This window comes from Enhydra lutris, unplaced genomic scaffold (genome assembly GCF_002288905.1).
Source record: "Enhydra lutris kenyoni isolate GAN:26980312 unplaced genomic scaffold, ASM228890v2 scaffoldscaffold46, whole genome shotgun sequence".
In the NCBI taxonomy this organism is placed as follows: Eukaryota; Metazoa; Chordata; class Mammalia; order Carnivora; family Mustelidae; genus Enhydra; species Enhydra lutris.
The window spans coordinates 8,577,417-8,595,179 of record NW_019154130.1 but is presented as its reverse complement, the minus strand read 5'-3'; the positions used below and the strand labels follow the sequence as shown (position 1 = coordinate 8,595,179).

Genomic DNA, 17,763 nt, shown 5'->3' with positions numbered 1-17,763 from the left:
CAGGGCCAGATGGCTTCCCGGGGGAATTCTACCAAACATTTAAAGAAGAACTAATTCCTATTCTCCTGAAACTGTTCCAAAAAATAGAAATGGAAGGAAAACTTCCAAACTCATTTTATGAGGCCAGCATCACCTTGATCCCAAAACCAGACAAGGATCCCATCAAAAAAGAGAACTACAGACCAATATCCTTGATGAACACAGATGCAAAAATTCTCGCCAAAATACTAGCCAATAGGATTCAACAGTACATTAAAAGGATTATTCACCACGACCAAGTGGGATTTATTCCAGGGCTGCAAGGTTGGTTCAACATCCGCAAATCAATCAATGTGATACAACACATTAATAAAAGAAAGAACAAGAACCATATGATACTCTCCATAGATGCTGAAAAAGCATTTGACAAAGTACAGCATCCCTTCCTGATCAAAACTCTTCAAAGTGTAGGGATAGAGGGCACATACCTCAATATTATCAAAGCCATCTATGAAAAACCCACCGCAAATATCATTCTCAATGGAGAAAAACTGAAAGCTTTTCCGCTAAGGTCAGGAACACGGCAGGGATGTCCGTTATCACCACTGCTATTCAACATAGTACTAGAAGTCCTAGCCTCAGCAATCAGACAACAAAAGGAAATTAAAGGCATCCAAATTGGCAAAGAAGAAGTCAAACTATCACTCTTCGCAGATGATATGATACTATATGTGGAAAACCCAAAAGACTCCACTCCAAAACTGCTAGAACTTGTACAGGAATTCAGTAAAGTGTCAGGATATAAAATCAATGCACAGAAATCAGTTGCATTTCTCTACACCAACAACAAGACAGAAGAAAGAGAAATTAAAGAGTCCATCCCATTTACAATTGCACCCAAAACTATAAGATACCTAGGAATAAATCTAACCAAAGAGACTAAGAATCTATGCACAGAAAACTATAAAGTACTCATGAAAGAAATTGAGGAAGACACAAAGAAATGGAAAAATGTTCCATGCTCCTGGATTGGAAGAATAAATATTGTGAAAATGTCTATGCTACCTAAAGCAATCTACACATTTAATGCAATTCCTATCAAAGTACCATCCATTTTTTTCAAAGAAATGGAACAAATAATCCTAAAATTTATATGGAACCAGAAAAGACCTCGAATAGCCAAAGCAATATTGAAAAAGAAAGCCAAAGTTGGTGGCATCACAATTCCGGACTTCAAGCTCTATTACAAAGCTGTCATCATCAAGACAGCATGGTACTGGCACAAAAACAGACACATAGATCAATGGAACAGAATAGAGAGCCCAGAAATAGACCCTCAACTCTATGGTCAACTAATCTTCGACAAAGCAGGAAAGAATATCCAATGGAAAAAAGACAGCCTCTTCAACAAATGGTGTTGGGAAAATTGGACAGCCACATGCAGAAAAATGAAATTGGATCATTTCCTTACACCACACACGAAAATAGACTCAAAATGGATGAAGGATCTCAATGTGAGAAAGGAATCCATCAAAATCCTTGAGGAGAACACAGGCAGCAACCTCTTCGACCTCAGCCGCAGCAACATCTTCCTAGGAACATCGCCAAAGGCAAGGGAAGCAAGGGCAAAAATGAACTATTGGGATTTTATCAAGATCAAAAGCTTTTGCACAGCAAAGGAAACAGTTAACAAAACCAAAAGACAACTGACAGAATGGGAGAAGATATTTGCAAATGACATATCAGATAAAGGGCTAGTGTCCAAAATCTATAAAGAACTTAGCAAACTCAACACCCAAAGAACAAATAATCCAATCAAGAAATGGGCAGAGGACATGAACAGACATTTCTGCAAAGAAGACATCCAGATGGCCAACAGACACATGAAAAAGTGCTCCATATCACTCGGCATCAGGGAAATACAAATCAAAACCACAATGAGATATCACCTCACACCAGTCAGAATGGCTAAAATTAACAAGTCAGGAAATGACAGATGCTGGCGAGGATGCGGAGAAAGGGGAACCCTCCTACGCTGTTGGTGGGAATGCAAGCTGGTGCAACCACTCTGGAAAACAGCATGGAGGTTCCTCAAAATGTTGAAAATAGAACTACCCTATGACCCAGCAATTGCACTGCTGGGTATTTACCCTAAAGATACAAACGTAGTGATCCAAAGGGGCACGTGCACCCGAATGTTTATAGCAGCAATGTCTACAATAGCCAAACTATGGAAAGAACCTAGATGTCCATCAACAGACGAATGGATAAAGAAGATGTGGTATATATACACAATGGAATACTATGCAGCCATCAAAAGAAATGAAATCTTGCCATTTGCGACGACGTGGATGGAACTAGAGGGTATCATGCTTAGCGAAATAAGTCAATCGGAGAAAGACAACTATCATATGATCTCCCTGATATGAGGGAGAGGAGATGCAACATGGGGGGTTAAGGGGGTAGGAGAAGAATAAATGAAACAAGATGGGATTGGGAGGGAGACAAACCATAAGTGACTCTTAATCTCACAAAACAAACTGAGGGTTAATGGGGGGAGGGGGGGTGGGGGGGTGGGATTATGGACATTGGGGAAGGTATGTGCTATGGTGAGTGCTGTGAAGTGTGTAAACCTGGCGATTCACAGACCTGTACCCCTGGGGATAAAAAGATATTATATGTTTAAAAAATAAATAAATTTATAAAAATAAATAAATAAATAAATAAATAAATAAATAAATAAATAAATAAGCCAAGGCTGGGGCACCTGGGTGGCTCAGTCAGCTGAATATCCAACTCCTCGTTTTGGCTCAGGTCACGATCTCAAGGTTGTGGGATCAGGCCCTGTGTAGGGCTCCATGCTCAGTGAGCAATCTGCTTGAGATTCTCTCGCTCCCTCTCTCTTTGCCCCTCCCCCCGCTCTTGCTCGTGCTCTCTCTCTCTAAAAATGAATATATAAAATCTTAAAAAAAAAAAAAAAAAAGATAAGCCAAGGCTCAGGGAATCAGTGGGGAGTAATTAAAGACTGGCCACCTGGTGGCTCAGTCAGTTAAGCGTCTGCCTTTGGCTTCAGGTCATGATCCCAGGGTCCTGGGATGTATTCCTGCATCGAGCTCCTTGCTCAGCGAGAAGCCTGTTTCTCCCTCCGCCTGGTGCTCCCCCTGCTAGTGCTCTCTCTAACAAATAAATAAAATATTTTAAATAAATAAACACATATATAAATAAAATTTTTAAAAGACTGGCCATATATCAACTATTGTTAATGCTCAGTGACAGACACATTTTTAGGATTATGCTCTTCTCTCCGCTTTTGTATATATTTGAAATTTTGTGTAATAAAAAGTTTTGAAAAATAGCTTCTCCATTCAAATTTTAATGTAAGGTTTGTAAAATTTCTGTAATTATCCATCGTACCTCATAAGGCTTTATGAAGACTACATGAAATGAATGAAATAAAGTGAATGTAATTAAAATGAATAGAAATGCTGCCCTTTATTTTCTCCGCTGGTGGGACAGAATGAAAAGAGCACTGAGCTTGAGGTTTAAAATTCCTGACTCACTATGTTGATCATCATTTTCTTGGTGATGCCCTCCCTCACTGTCTTCCCTCTCTCAACTAGAGAGGGAAGCTCCTTAAAGACAGAAACCCTGTCTGTCTTGTTCGCCACAATGTCCTCGGTGATTAACCCCATGCCTGGGATGAAGGAATAAAACTGAGCTCAAGTTCCTGCTCAGCAACGTGGAGCGAGGACTAGGACCGCTCTATTGTGCACTCAACCTCAATGCCACAGTACAATTGGTATTTGTGGTGTAGACCCTGGACAATTTACTTAACAGCTCCTCCTCTGTAAAACGGAAATTATGTCTATCTCAACAAGTTGAATTGCCCTACTGTGGTTTCAAAGACTTCATGTGGCCATTCACTCACTCATCCCACAAATATTTATGAAGTCTAAAGTCCTATAGAAAGTATGGCATAGTCTACTGTTCCCATAAACAGAAGAGTAATAATAAATTGACACAAATACTAGCTAAATATAAACACCCATTCAACGACTATTTATGGAATTTCTACCATGTACTAGGCACTGTGCCACAGGCTAGGAGGAACTATGAAGGTAAGTATGGTACAACTCTTGTTTTTGAGGAAGTCTGCAGTCCAATGGATGAGAAGAGAGAGAATGACGTTATGATACAAATTGGCAAGTGACATACCAGAATGGAACAAGAACACAGCACATTCCCTCTGGACACATTCTCCTACCCAAGTTGGTTTCAGGGAAAAAAATCAGTTCACTTAACTTCCCGAAGTTATAAATGTCAACTCCCAAATTAAAACTGCCATGAGGTATTTCACTTTTACTTGTTCACTGCAATAAGGCTATAGATTCTTTCTAAAGAAGCCAGCCCATGCTGGAAATCTTCCAAAGGAATTAGATCCTTTTGTTTTTCTGGGTGTTTGCCAGCAGTCCAAACCAAAAGAGGCAAATGGAGCTATTGGCTCATTCGTTTAATATTAACTGCCAACTCCCTTCTCCCAGAACACAATGCCCTTCTATTTCAAAGAAGCCCCCTCAGCAACTTGTTCCATGTCAATCAATGGCTGAATTAAGAAAGAACACAGATTCAGGTCTTCTAGATCCAATTCCAAATACAGGGCCAACTTCTCTCTCATTAAAAATAGGATTTAATAACTCACGTAAAAAAAATTTTTTTTAATAACTTACCTCAAATTCTTCCCAAAAGCCTTGTTTGACTTTATCTGTGGTCTCAGCTAATTTGCTTAGCTCTCGAACCCGGCTTTCTATTTCAGCAGCATTGATACGTGTTGTGTTGAGGGGCTAATCAAATTCAGCAGTTGGTGTGAAATGAAGAAAGTATTACAAAAAAAAGTGTTAATGCAAAAAAAAAAAAAAGAGTTCCATGTTGATCATTTGTAAGGCAAGGACAGGAAATTCAAAGGACACAGTAATTCACAATAAAAGTTTTCAAATACAGTTTCACTTTCTTTTCTGTTTTGTGAGGAAATATGTCTTTCTTCAATCTCCACACACACTTTACTCTGCTAATATTCAAACCTATTTTTCTTTATAAATAGACTACAATATTACTTAGAGCGATGATATAATCTGCCACTAGGTAAACTTCAAGATAGCAATTACTCCAAAGTGAGTTAAGTATAATAACCCAAAGGTAACCAAAGGTTGATCTAGATGCAAACTTGGTAAAAGCTTGCTTTAAAAACTCTATGAGACCTTTTAGAGATACACCTGGAGATAATCACGGAAATGATGTAATATCTAAATTTGTTTCCAAATGCCACAGGAGGAGGGCAGTGAGCACAGGAACAATGAAACAAGCCTTGGTTAGCTGATCACAGTTGAAGCTGGGTGATGAGTGTGGGGAAGTTCATGAGATTACTTTACTACTCTCTATTTGAAATATTCTATGTTGGGATTTTTTGTAACACTACAAGGAGATGGGGCGTTAGCTTTCCATATGCTCACCTGCTTGAGTTGTAGTACTGTGCCCAGTGTTTCCACCATGGGATTCTTCTTGTAATGCTCCACAAGATCTGTCAAAGAGTCAAACCGTTCTCCTCCACCAACATCATATTTCAGTTCCTTTCAAGACAAGAAAAAAATCCTGCTTATTACCTTTATGTTAAATTACTGCTTTTCCCAACTGTAGAGACTGACTCTCCCCCTCCACAATCAAACAGCTGGAGGAGTACAAAGGAGAGGAAGCAAGGATAATGGAACTGGAGAGGCCGAGCCAGAGTGAAAGAGCTGACCGGGAGGTGTGAGCAGCTCTAAGTATCGCTCAGCAACTAGGGTACAAAAAATTGTCCCCTTCCTAAGTTAATTAAGAAGTTAAAAGAAAGGAGAAACAGTATTCTTTACTATTTATTTACATATATAGGCTAAGAAACTATACAGTAGGCTGCTGAAGAAAAGGTAAATAACTACTTCTCTCTGAAACACAACAAACTCCAAGGCTGGGTAGGCAGCACTAAAAGCCAACATACATATCTCTACTTTCCTCTCCCAATGAAAATTTAAAAGGGAAATTATAAACAGAGGCCAGGAAATTTTTTTCTGACAAAAAGATCAAAATGGGCTATTTAAGGGAAACAACAGGAAAAGATGTTATTATTATTAATACGATACCCTAGAAATTATGTAAGAAGATATTTGGGTATGATCTTTTATTTAAAAATAAAATTGTGGGGGCACCTGGGTGGCTCAGTGGGTTAAGCCACTGCCTTCAGCTCAGGTCATGATCCCAGAGTCCTGGGATCGAGCCCCACATCGGGCTCTCTGCCCAGCCGGGAGTCTGCGTCCCCCTCTCTTTCTGCCTGCCTCTCTGCCTGCTTGTGATCTCTCTCTCTCTGTCAAGTAAATAAATAAATAAAATCTTAAAAAAAATAAAAATAAAAATAAAAATAAAATTGTGGGGGCGCCTGGGTGGCTCAGTGGATTAAAGCCTCTGCCTTCAACTCAGGTCATGATCTCAGGGTCTTGGGATGGAGTCCTGCATCAGGCTCTGTGCTCGGTGGGGAGCCTGCTTCCCCCTCTCTCTGCCTGCCTATCTGCCTACTTGTGATCTCTCTCTCTCTCTCTGTCAAATAAATATATTTTTTAAAAATCTTAAAAAATAAATAAAAATAGAGTAGGAAAGAAGCACTTTCAGAATGACAAAGGAAAGACCTCTGAAAATCCTTTCTTCAATAAAAGCAACAAAAACACTAGCAAAGGGACACTTGGGTGGCTCAGTCGGTTAAGCATCTCCCTTTGGCTCAAGTCATGATCCCAGGGTCCTGGGATCAAGTCCCACATCAGACTCCCTGCTCCCTCTCCCTCTGTCGCTCCCCCGCTTGTGTGCTCTCTCTCTCTGACAAATAAACATATAAAAATTCTTAAAAAAAAAAAAAAAACTAGTAAAAATTGTCATCAAATTTTCCAGAACTCTGGAAACTAACCAAGAACTTGCAACACTCCAAGGACCATTTATTCAAGAAAAATGATTGCATCTTGGTAAGGAGCAAACGATGACATTTTAACTTGCCCTATATTCCCATGTATCTCTCTCTCTAGCTCTTCTATAGCCTTGAAAACCAACACCCTCATAATCATGGTAGCTGTGAAAGCCAGCAACCTCGCACAGCTGGAGGGGAAGAGAATGAATTTGGAGCTCTCTCAAGAGACCGATCCCCAGAGAATAATCCCTACAGGCAAACATCGTTTTATTGCACTTTACAAATAAATATTTTTTACAAATTAAAGGTTTGTGGCAACCTTGCATCAAGCAAGTCTATTGACAGCCATTTTCCTGACAGTATTTCCTCACTTTGTGTCTCTGTGTCGCACTTTGGTAATTCTTTCAGTATTTCAAACTTTTTCGTTATTATTATATTTGTTTGTTATGGTGATCTGTGATCAGTGATTATGACTTGCTGAAAGCTCAGATGATGGTTAGCACTTTTTAGCAACAAAGTATTTTTTAATTAAGGTATGTTGTCCAAAAGAAAAGTATACTGTCTATTGTTTTTCAGGCCCAATGCTTCTGCACACTCAATAAACTACAGTATAGTACAGCATAAACATAACTTCTATATGCACCAGGAAACCAAAAAATTAATTTGACTTGCTTTATTGCAACATTCATTTGACTGCAATGGTCTGGAATCGAATCCATAATACCTCTGAGATATACCTGTATTGGGCCTATTTAGGATCTCCCTGGAAAAATCCTGTTTTCAGAGCCTGTGTTTATTTGACCTGACTTAGAGCCCTGTCTTCAGGGGATCCGTCCAAAACAATCCGCAGCAACCGTTCATATCACAGCAGCCCGCACTGGCGATTCCAGTTAAGCCAAATAAAACACGGACCAAAATGAAAAAAGGAAACTCTAAGCAATGTCCACGGAGGGCGTGGAAAACCTCTGACATGGACAAACCAAGAAACAGACTCTTAATTATAAAGAATAAACTGATGGTTACCAGAGAGGAGGCAGGTGGGAAGATGGGGGAAAAATAGGTGATGGGATTAAGGAGTGCACTCATGATGGGCACTGGCTTTTGAAGGGACAAGCTGAATCAGTATCGTACACCTGAAACTAAGACTACAACGTATGTTAACTAACTGGAATTTAAATTAACAGTTAAAAAAAAAGACTCTGACATATTCTTAAGAAGCTAGGAGGCTATGTGTATGTGCAGGGCTGTGTGACGTTCAGGGAAGATCCAAGAAAACGCTAATCTTCACCTCTAGCTGACCTTGAGGTTCTGTACAAACAGAAAGTGAAGGCTAAGGCAGAGTTATAATCTGCCAGAACACTGAAACTGTACCCCAACACACACACACACAGCCCCTGTGGCAAAGGCTGGGAGACTTAATGGTTCACAGCATTTAAGGAAATCTCTGTTCAATCATTAACTGACCATTATGTTAACAAAGCAAAGACTTCAGTGGCTACAGAGAGCAAAGAATAAATGAAAATCGAGAAACAGTAACTACAGAAACAATAAAAAGTAGCAACAACAAACCCTGGAAAAGATGGCATCTGATTTCCAGAATCACCACATTATGTTACTTAAAATGTCTAGTTTCCAACCAAAAAAATGGAAAAATGCAAAGAAACAGGAGAGTATGGACCAAACATGGGGGGTAAAGCACTCAGTAGAAACTGTCCTTGAGAAAGCCCAGATAAAAACTTGAAATCAGCTAGTATAAATATGTTCAAAGAACTAAAGGAAACTGTACTTTATAAATTAAAAGAAAATATGAGGATGTTGTCTCACCAAATAGAGTATCACAAAAATCTGTACACAAATGTTCATAGCAGCATTCATAATAGCCAAATGCCCATAAATTTTTTAATGGATAAACAAAATGTACTCTAGCCATACAATGGAATATTTTGACAATAAAGAGTTGGTTGACACACACCACAATATGGATAAACCTTGAAGACGGTATGCAAAGTAAAAGAAACCAGAGGCAAAAACCACATATTACATGATTCCATCTATATAAAACAGCCAAAAGTGGCGAATCCATAAAAATAGAAAGTAGATTAGTGGATGCTGAGAGGTGAAAGGAGGGGAAATAATGAGGAGTGACTGGTAATAGATACAGGGCTTCTTTTTGGGGTGCTGAAAATGTTCTGGAATTAGTGTCGGTAGTTGGATAATATGTGCATATACCAAAAACCTGTCCACTCTAAAAGGGTGAATTGAATGGTCTGTAAAGCTGGGTTTTTTTTGTTTGTTTGTTTTTAAAGATTTTATTTATTTATTTGACAGAGAGAAATCACAAGCAGGCAGAGAGGCAGGCAGAGAGAGAGGAGGAAGCAGGCTCCCTGCTGAGCAGAAAGCCCGATGTGGGGCTTGAACCCAGGACCTGGGATCATGACCTGAGCCGAAGGCAGCGGCTTAACCCACCGAGCCACCCAGGCGCCCCGTAAAGCTGGGGTTTTTTAATATATATTTAATTTAATTTAAAAACTGAAGCAATAAGTAAATAGTTTCTTTTTAGGAAAGTTTGACACAAGAATTAACCTCCTTAGTCCTTAGTCCTGTCACCACACTAAGAACAAGAAATAGTGAGGGATGCCTGGGTGGTTAAGTCAGTTAGGTGCCTGCGTTTGGCTTAGGTCATGATTTCAGGGTCCTGGGATCGAGTCCGGCATTGGGCTCCCTGTTCAGCAGGGAGCCTGCTTCTCCCTCTGCCTGCTGCTCCCCCTGCTTGTGTGCTTTTCTCTCATGCTCTTTCTCCGACAAATAAAGAAGTAAAATCTTAAAAAAAAAAAAAAAAAAGAAAGAAAGAAAGAAAGAAATAGAGAGTTCAGGGGCGCCTGGCTGGTTCAGTTGGTGGAGCATGTGACTCTTCACCACGGGACTGAGCCCCACATTATGTGTAAAGCTTACTCAAAAATAAAATCTAAGGAAGGAAAAAGGAAGGAAAGGAAAGGAAGGAAGGTGGGAAGGAAGGAAGAGAGAGAGAGAGAGTTCAATTCTCCTAGCCTTGATGCACGAATTCCAAAAAGAAGGCAAATACAGTATCAGGTCAGACTGTGACAACCCTAAGGAGGAGCCAAGGCCATCACTTCAGAAACAGGGAGACTGAGGCTGACTCCAGCCAAAACAGATCAGATGGTACAGGGCAAAAGATGATGCTCTGAGGCATGACTTAATCTGCCAGCGATAGACTGGAAAGAGATAATTTAATAAAGTTCTGAAATGATGAAATAATTGTAATAAATAATGTTCTGAAAGCATGTAAGCCTGTGCCTGAGCACAGAAAATCTGACTTCGGAAGTGATGTCTGTCTTCCTCCAGCAGAAGAATCACCCGAAGAGGATATTTTGCCAGAGCTGTGGTTCAACAGGGACTTTACCTGACAGCGGATCATGACGTGGGTCACTTTCGACTTGCCATCATTGCTCTCCCCTTTGTCGTCACCAGTTCGGACAGAAAGAACAAAATCTCCGGGGTGACTCTGGCTCTCTCGTACCAGAAAGCTACCATGTTTTCCTTTCTCCGTTAGTAATTTCTCTGCTTCTTTCCCAGAGAGGTGTCCATGAAACCACCTAAATTTTTTTAAATGAAAATCAATTGAGTTTTGCCACGGGTTCACAGTATTCTTTCACATATATAGCCAGCTTTCCTAAACACAATTAAAAAACAGATCCATTCCTCCAAGAGACTGGCCAATCCCATGCGGGACAATTTGCATCCCAAGCAGGCAGGAAAAATGAGAAAGATGTTAAGAATAACCATTAAACTTCAAATGATCCCACAGTCATTTGTAAACAAATGCCCTCAATCTTTCCTATTTTCTCTTAAATCTCCCATTTCTTAAAAATGTACCTTGTGGGGTGTCTGGGTGGCTCAGAGGGTTGAACCTCTGCCTTAGGCTCGGGTCATGGTCTTAGTGCCCTGGGATCAAGCTCAGCGGGGAGCCTGCTTCCCCCCACACACACACCTGCCTCTCTGCCTACTTCTAATCCCGATCTCTCTGTGTCAGATAAATAAAATCTTTTTTTAAAAATGTACTTTGTGTTTTCTCCATGCCCTACTCCAAAAGGACCAACTATTTAATCACAGCCATTTAAAGAACTTAAAATGGGGGTGCCTGGGTGGCTCAGTCAGTTAAGCATCTGCCCTCAGCTTGGGTCATGATCTGGGGAACCTGGGATTGGGCCCCACACTGCGCTCCCTGCTCAGTGGGGAGTCTGATTCTGCCCCTCCCCCCCCCCCCACCCCCCCCCACCCTCACTCATGCTCTCTTTCTCTCAAGTAAATAAATAAAATCTTTAAAAAATATTAAAATAGAAAGTCATGATAGAGACAAGAAAATCATTTGAATGTTTGCCCTTGCTTTAGTATGTGAATACTACATAAAAAAGGATTTTCACTATAAATTAATTTAAGCATTCCAAATTTCTTAACATTTCCAACCAATACTTCCAATAGCCTCGAAGGTTGCTGTCAGTATCTTTGGACTATATACTGGGTTATCATTTCCAAGCTCTAAAAGCATGTAACATCTAGAGAAAGGGTGAGGGAGTTTGCTAAAAATGTGAATTCCCATGCCTCCAGAGATAGCAATACATTCGTTTGACAGAAGCCCAGCAATAAGCATTTTTACCCAGTACTCCAGAGTCCTGATGTGGACCATGAGAGAATAGACTCTAAGACGACATTACTCTAAGATACTATAAAAAACATTTTGGGGTGCCTGGGTGGCTAAGCTTCTGCCTTAGGCTCAGGTCATGATCCCAGCGTCCTGGGGTGGAGCCCCACATCAGGCTCCCTGCTCAGTGGGAAGCACCCTCTCTCCCTCTCCCGCTTCCCCTGCTTGTATTCCCTCTCTCACTGTCTCTCTCTCTCTCTTTCCCTGTCAAATAAATAAATAAAATCTTTTAAAAAAAAAAAAAAAGGTACTATAAAAAACATTTTAGAGGGGCACCTGGCTGGCTCAGTTGGAAGAGCCTGAGACTCTTGAACTCAGGGTCATGAGTTCATGCCCCATGCTGGGGAGGGAAGGGGTAGAGATTAAATAAATAAACAAAAACCAACTTTTTAAAAAATCTTAACATAGTTATATGACTAATGTGTCTTTTCCCCCCAGGACCTTGGTGAGAGAGCAAGCACGATTGTGGCGGATAGCACTAATGGCTCATCGCTAGAGGAATATACTTTGAGTTATTTTTCATCCACACTCAACCGAACAGAGTAAAATTTGGAAATAAACTGAGTTGGCCAACAGCCTTTTGCTTGAAGCTGCAGTGGTATCTGGGGAAACAAATCCGCCTAGAACAGCACTGACATAAAGGGGCAAGCAGAAGAAAGCTGCCTGGAGATATACAATACACAAACCTAACAAAGAGACCCTGAATGTGTCCTGAGTCAGACAGGAGACTGGGAATGTCAAAAACCAATAAAATCAATAAAAATAAGTCAAGTCCTGGCTTTCATCAGCTTGGTTCCTATACAAAGGGAAGAGGCCCTCTGAAATCATTTAGCTCCCTCTAGGCAAGGTCATTCTCCCACATTTGTGGACACAACAGAACAGAACTGGTGAAAAACCCTCTGAGCTCCGCTTTTCAGCTGCTGAGCTTAAGCTGACATCTGTTGGTGGCACCGCTGCATAGCTGGTCGGGAGCGAGCACAGGCACTGCGGCTGTTTTGGCGCCTCCCTTAGCAGCTGTTTTGCTCTCGGAGGTCTCAGAGATGATCAACTCAAGTTCAGTCATCTTAAAATGACTGCACGCACCAAGTATACACAGGAATTGTCTGAGAGCCCTGCGAAACTAAGTGTAAGGAACGCTGATCGAAGCTTTTACAGAAAGGGGAGCTCAGAAAATAATCTGATCCTGTGGTTCTTGCTTCAGGAAAACTGAACTTTAGTTACAAAGATGACCTCTTGGGAAACAGATAAAGCCAAGGCCCCACGATGCATTCGTACAACACCTACAGCATCGAAGAGATGCACCACAGTCACTGACCTTTCAGAGGTAGGATCTGCACAGTTCAGAGGATATTTAAGCTCAATAACATCTCCATTCTTCTCTTTTAATTGCCCATGATGTTCCATATAATACTGGACCAACTCAGCCAAAGTGGCAAACTTCTCTCCTCCGTACAGGTCATAGTAATCACCAGTGTTCTGAATCTTGATGTGGGTGACGGCGCCATTTCTTCTACAAGAGTCCATTAGGGGGAAAACAAAAACCAATAAAGTATAGTATAAATGGATGTCATATTCAGTATCAGAGTCCACCTACACCTTGAAACACACCCAAGAAGCCAGTTTATACTTTTCCTGTAATAAATGTGGTGAGTGAAAACCACACGGTCAACCATTTTAACACCAAGGGGCTTTGTTTCTTGGCTCCTTTCCCTTCTACAACTTCTATTTTGGAAGTCTAACCTATCAAATTGCATATATTAAGTGATAATAATTTTCTCATCAGTAATTAATAGAGACACATATATTAAACATCAATCTATCTTCTAATCCAATAAAAACACTGTAAGTATTTTGCCCCCCCACCAATGAAACTGTATAGCTACCCAAGGACTGGTATGAGAATATTCATTGCAGCTTTATGTGGAATAGAAAAATCCTGGAAACTCAAACATTTATCACCAAAATGGATAAATAGTTACATACTCACACCATAAAACATTACACAGCAATTAAAGAAAAAAAAACACTAAAACATACAACTACAGGGATACATCTCAAAAAACATTACATTAAGAGAAAGAAGCCAAGGGTGACTGACTGACTGGCACAGTCAGGGGAGCATGTGAGTTGGGGTTGTGAGTTCAAGGCCCACATTGGGTATAAAGATTACTTAAAAATAATATCTTTAAAAAGAGAGAGAGAGAGAAAGAAGACAGGCACAAATGAATACGCACTGTATGACCTCATTTGTCAGTGAACTTGCGGAATAAGCAAAACTAGTCTATAGGGTTAGAGAATAGTGGTAGCTACTTAGAAGGAGGGAAATTAGAAAGGGGAACAAAGGAATCTTCTAGGGTGATGAAAATATTCTGACTATGGTGTTGGTTACATAAATAAATACATTTGTCAAAATTCATGTCACTGTACACTTAAGATACCGTATATAATCATACCTTAAATCATACTTTAAATAATCACAGACCTTAATCGTACCTTAAAAACACAGACAACTGACAGTTTCCAGCACAAGATAGCTAAAATGTTTTCCCATTGAGGTGACAAAACATTGATCAAAAGTTTCTAAAACTTGGTATTTTAGGGGCACCTGGGTAGCTCAGTCGTTAAGTGTCTACCTTTAGGTCGGGTCATGGTCCCACGGTTCTGGGACTGAGCCCCACATCGGGGTCTCTGCTCAGCGGGAAGCCTGCTTCTCCCTCTTCCACTCCCCTAGCTTGTGTTCCCTCTCTCGCTGTCTCTCCGCCAAATAAATAAATAAAATCTTAAAAGAAACCTTAAATAAATAAAACTTGGTATTTTAGTTAGCCTAGGCAGCCTGTGATTTCCATTCAGTTTTCTGAACAAATGAATACATCACAAGGACACTCATTATTACCAAGGGGCCAGGCACTTCCAAAATGATAACCATTGACCTATATGAGCTTTTAGTCTGATCCTGCAGATTATTGATGAAGCCTCTGGAAAATATAAACACATTTCTACCAAATAAAAAAGAACATGGGGACTAAAGAAAATAAGAAAAACCAGCCCAAAATGTTCCTGACAATACCTTACTTCTAATTATTGGTGACAACCTTCTCTAGTGGGTAAAGAGGGTCCTTCCGGTCACCCTCACCTTCAGGTCAACTATATCCGACTCCACTTGAACATCTGAGCTTCCCACTTCTAGCCTTTACTTAACGCCATAACACAAAGAAAGATATTTCAGGTATGAACGACATTAATACACAGACGGAGCTAAAAAACATAGTCGTGCATGAAAGTAGCACAGCATAGAATGATATGCTCAAGATGTACCATTTATGAAAATTCAAGCACACACACAGTAATACTATAGATTATTTAAGATACAGACATACCCACACACATATATATGTGTTATATTTTATTATTGTGAAGATACTATTTCCAGGTAATGTTACTTATTATATTACATACAATACATACATTTTTTTTTTTTAATGAAAAATTAAATTTTCATTAGAGACTAGCTGCCAATGGGACTAGCTGCCAATGGGACAAAAGGAAGCACAGGATCAAGGACGGTGAGTAAAGGGAAATTCGGTTTTATTTTATATTCTATTTTGAAGGGAAAATGGCCATAAATACAACATGAGTGATTATACGTAACTTCAGGTATTTTTCTGTGTTTTTTTTTCCTCAAGATTATAAAGGCAGAGTGGGAGGAGGAGGAAAAAAGGTAGGGGGAATCTTCCTTCATGAACTGAATATAAGGTAACATAATGATCAATTTTTAAGCATGGACACATAATATAAAGGTTGGATTGCACAGAACCACAACAATAATCACATCATATACGCACGCATACACGCATGCAAACACGCACACACAGAGGCACGCGGACATCTGTAACAGCGGCTATAAACAAAGAAACAGAAAAAGTGAAAGTCGGCCGTGTTGCACAACTGTCAAAAGCAATGGTTCTAAGTTCAAAAAAAGATATACAAATGGTCTTTACATGCACTAAAGGATGCTTCACCTGAGAGAAATAAAAATTAAAATTCGCAAAGACACCATTTCTCATCTATCAAGCTAATGAAAAGGAAAAACGTGACCACACTCAAATGGTGACGCTGTGGAGAAACGGGGCCCCCCCGTGCATGACTGGTGGTGCAAGAAGTGCAATCACTACAGAGAAGAATCGGAAAGAGCAATGCCACCTGTGCATTTACTGTCTCCCCCAATCACCTCCCTCCCAGGAATTCACTCCAAAGACAGCTTTTCCAAAGCACAGAACATAGGCAAAATGTGATCCCATTCACTGCAGCCGTATCAGCCGCTGTTAAATATTAGAAAAAACTAAATTCCCATCTATAGGGAAATTGTATACATTTATACACTATTCAGTTGACTACGAAGATGAGAAAGATTACCAAAAGATTTCTATAAGTGAAAAAAGTAAACTATAGGGAAAGATAGTATTCTACTTCATGTGTACAAAGAAACAAAAGGATAAACTAGAAATTAAGGGAAATGATGACCTACAGGGATGGATGGAAATGATGCAAGGGATAGATTAAAAAAATGGGATTTCTCAGAAAATACCTTTTTATACAGTTTTATTTTTAAATCTTGTAAACGCTTCACATATTCAAAACATACAATTTAATCAACAAAGATCAGAAAAAAATGAATACCTGAAAAACACTGAATACAAACAGAAATCTCGCTTTGTAATCAACTCACAACCACAAAGAAAATTAATTCCAGGGGCGCCTGGGTGGCTCAGTGGGTTAAGCCTCTGCCTTCAGCTCAGGTCATGATCTCAGGGTCCTGGGATCGAGCCCTGCATCGGGCTCTCTAGTCAGCAGGGGGCCTGCTTTCCGCTCCCCCACCTCCGCCCACCTGCCTCTCTGCCTACTTGTGATCTGTGTGTGTCTAATAAATAAATAAAATCTTTTTTTAAAAAATGACAGTGGTATAGTAATTCTGGAACTATTTTTGTATTATAGAATTGGCCAAGTGGTCGTATATTGCTGCATCTGGAAGCAGGGTTCCCCATACAAGAGAAGGGAAACACAAATATGGAATGGGAAAAGGTGAGAAAGTTGCATTGAACTGGAACTATCAGTAAGAACACTTGGTCTAAAATATATAAATATTTATTTCCCAGCTCTGTCTACTATGAGGGCTAAGAAGCAATAAACACACCTAGCTTCTAAATCTTGGTTCCTGAACACTATTTCCCATTGAAACACTCAAGGCTCTTGAGAGAAACGAAATGATTCCAGACTTGGGGGGGGGCTACAAAAATAGCCTAAAACATCTCACAGAGCCAGAAGGCAAGGATGTACTCAAAGATCACTGAAGAAATATCAAAAGGATAACAGGAACCACGCCAGCCAAATGTGGGGCAACTAGAACATCAAATTAATAATGAGGGGCGCCTGGGTGTCTCAATCGTTAAGCATATGCCTTTGGCTCAGGTCATGATCTCGTGATCTCAGGGTCCTGGGGTCCAGTGCCCATTGACTCCTTGCTCAGCAGGGAGTCTGCTTCTCCTTCTTTCTCTCCCCACCTAACCCCCTCCCCTGCTCGTGTTCTCTCTTTCAAATAAATAAATAAAATCTTTAAAAAAAAAAAAAAGAAAGAAAGAAAAAAAGAAATAACAGAAGTAGAAAAATAATTTTTCAGGTGCCATAAAATGATTTATTCAGACAAACTTCATCAACGAATGCTAAAAACACGAAGTGAGAAAATGCTGGGGAAGAAGACGCAAACTATCATCCATCAGACCACTTAGTAATTACAAAAAGAAAAAGGCGCCTTTGTAATGAAAAAATCTGGCAAGCACCTGAATCCAGCAGTTAAACCGAATAACACCAAAGGATGGGCCAAACAGGCACTCTGTGCTTCCTCCTGTGAAATAACGGGGTGGTCCGGCATCACCTCTGGAGTGTGCTTGCCCAAAATGTTTCATGTGAATGTGAAAATGAGGAAACAATCAGCGAATTGAGATTGGAGGACGACCCAAGAAATGACTGGCCTGACTCCCCAAAAAGCTAAAAGATGGGGATAAAAAGAAAAGGTCAGGAGAGAGAAAGA

At 40.1% G+C, this 17,763-nt stretch overlaps 1 protein-coding gene across 1 annotated transcript in view; it reads right to left on the bottom strand.

Annotated features, from left to right (window-relative positions):
- The window catches only part of LOC111156454 (protein tyrosine phosphatase, non-receptor type 11), a 91,344-nt gene that overhangs the window by 49,553 nt on the left and 24,028 nt on the right, over window positions 1-17,763 (bottom strand). The window contains exons 3-6 of the mRNA XM_022517374.1: window positions 12,994-13,188; window positions 10,380-10,572; window positions 5,487-5,603; window positions 4,707-4,820 (exon numbers count right to left, since the gene is read on the bottom strand). Of these exons, the coding sequence (XP_022373082.1) occupies window positions 4,707-4,820; window positions 5,487-5,603; window positions 10,380-10,572; window positions 12,994-13,188 (619 nt within the window). The remainder of the gene's footprint in view (window positions 1-4,706; window positions 4,821-5,486; window positions 5,604-10,379; window positions 10,573-12,993; window positions 13,189-17,763) is intronic.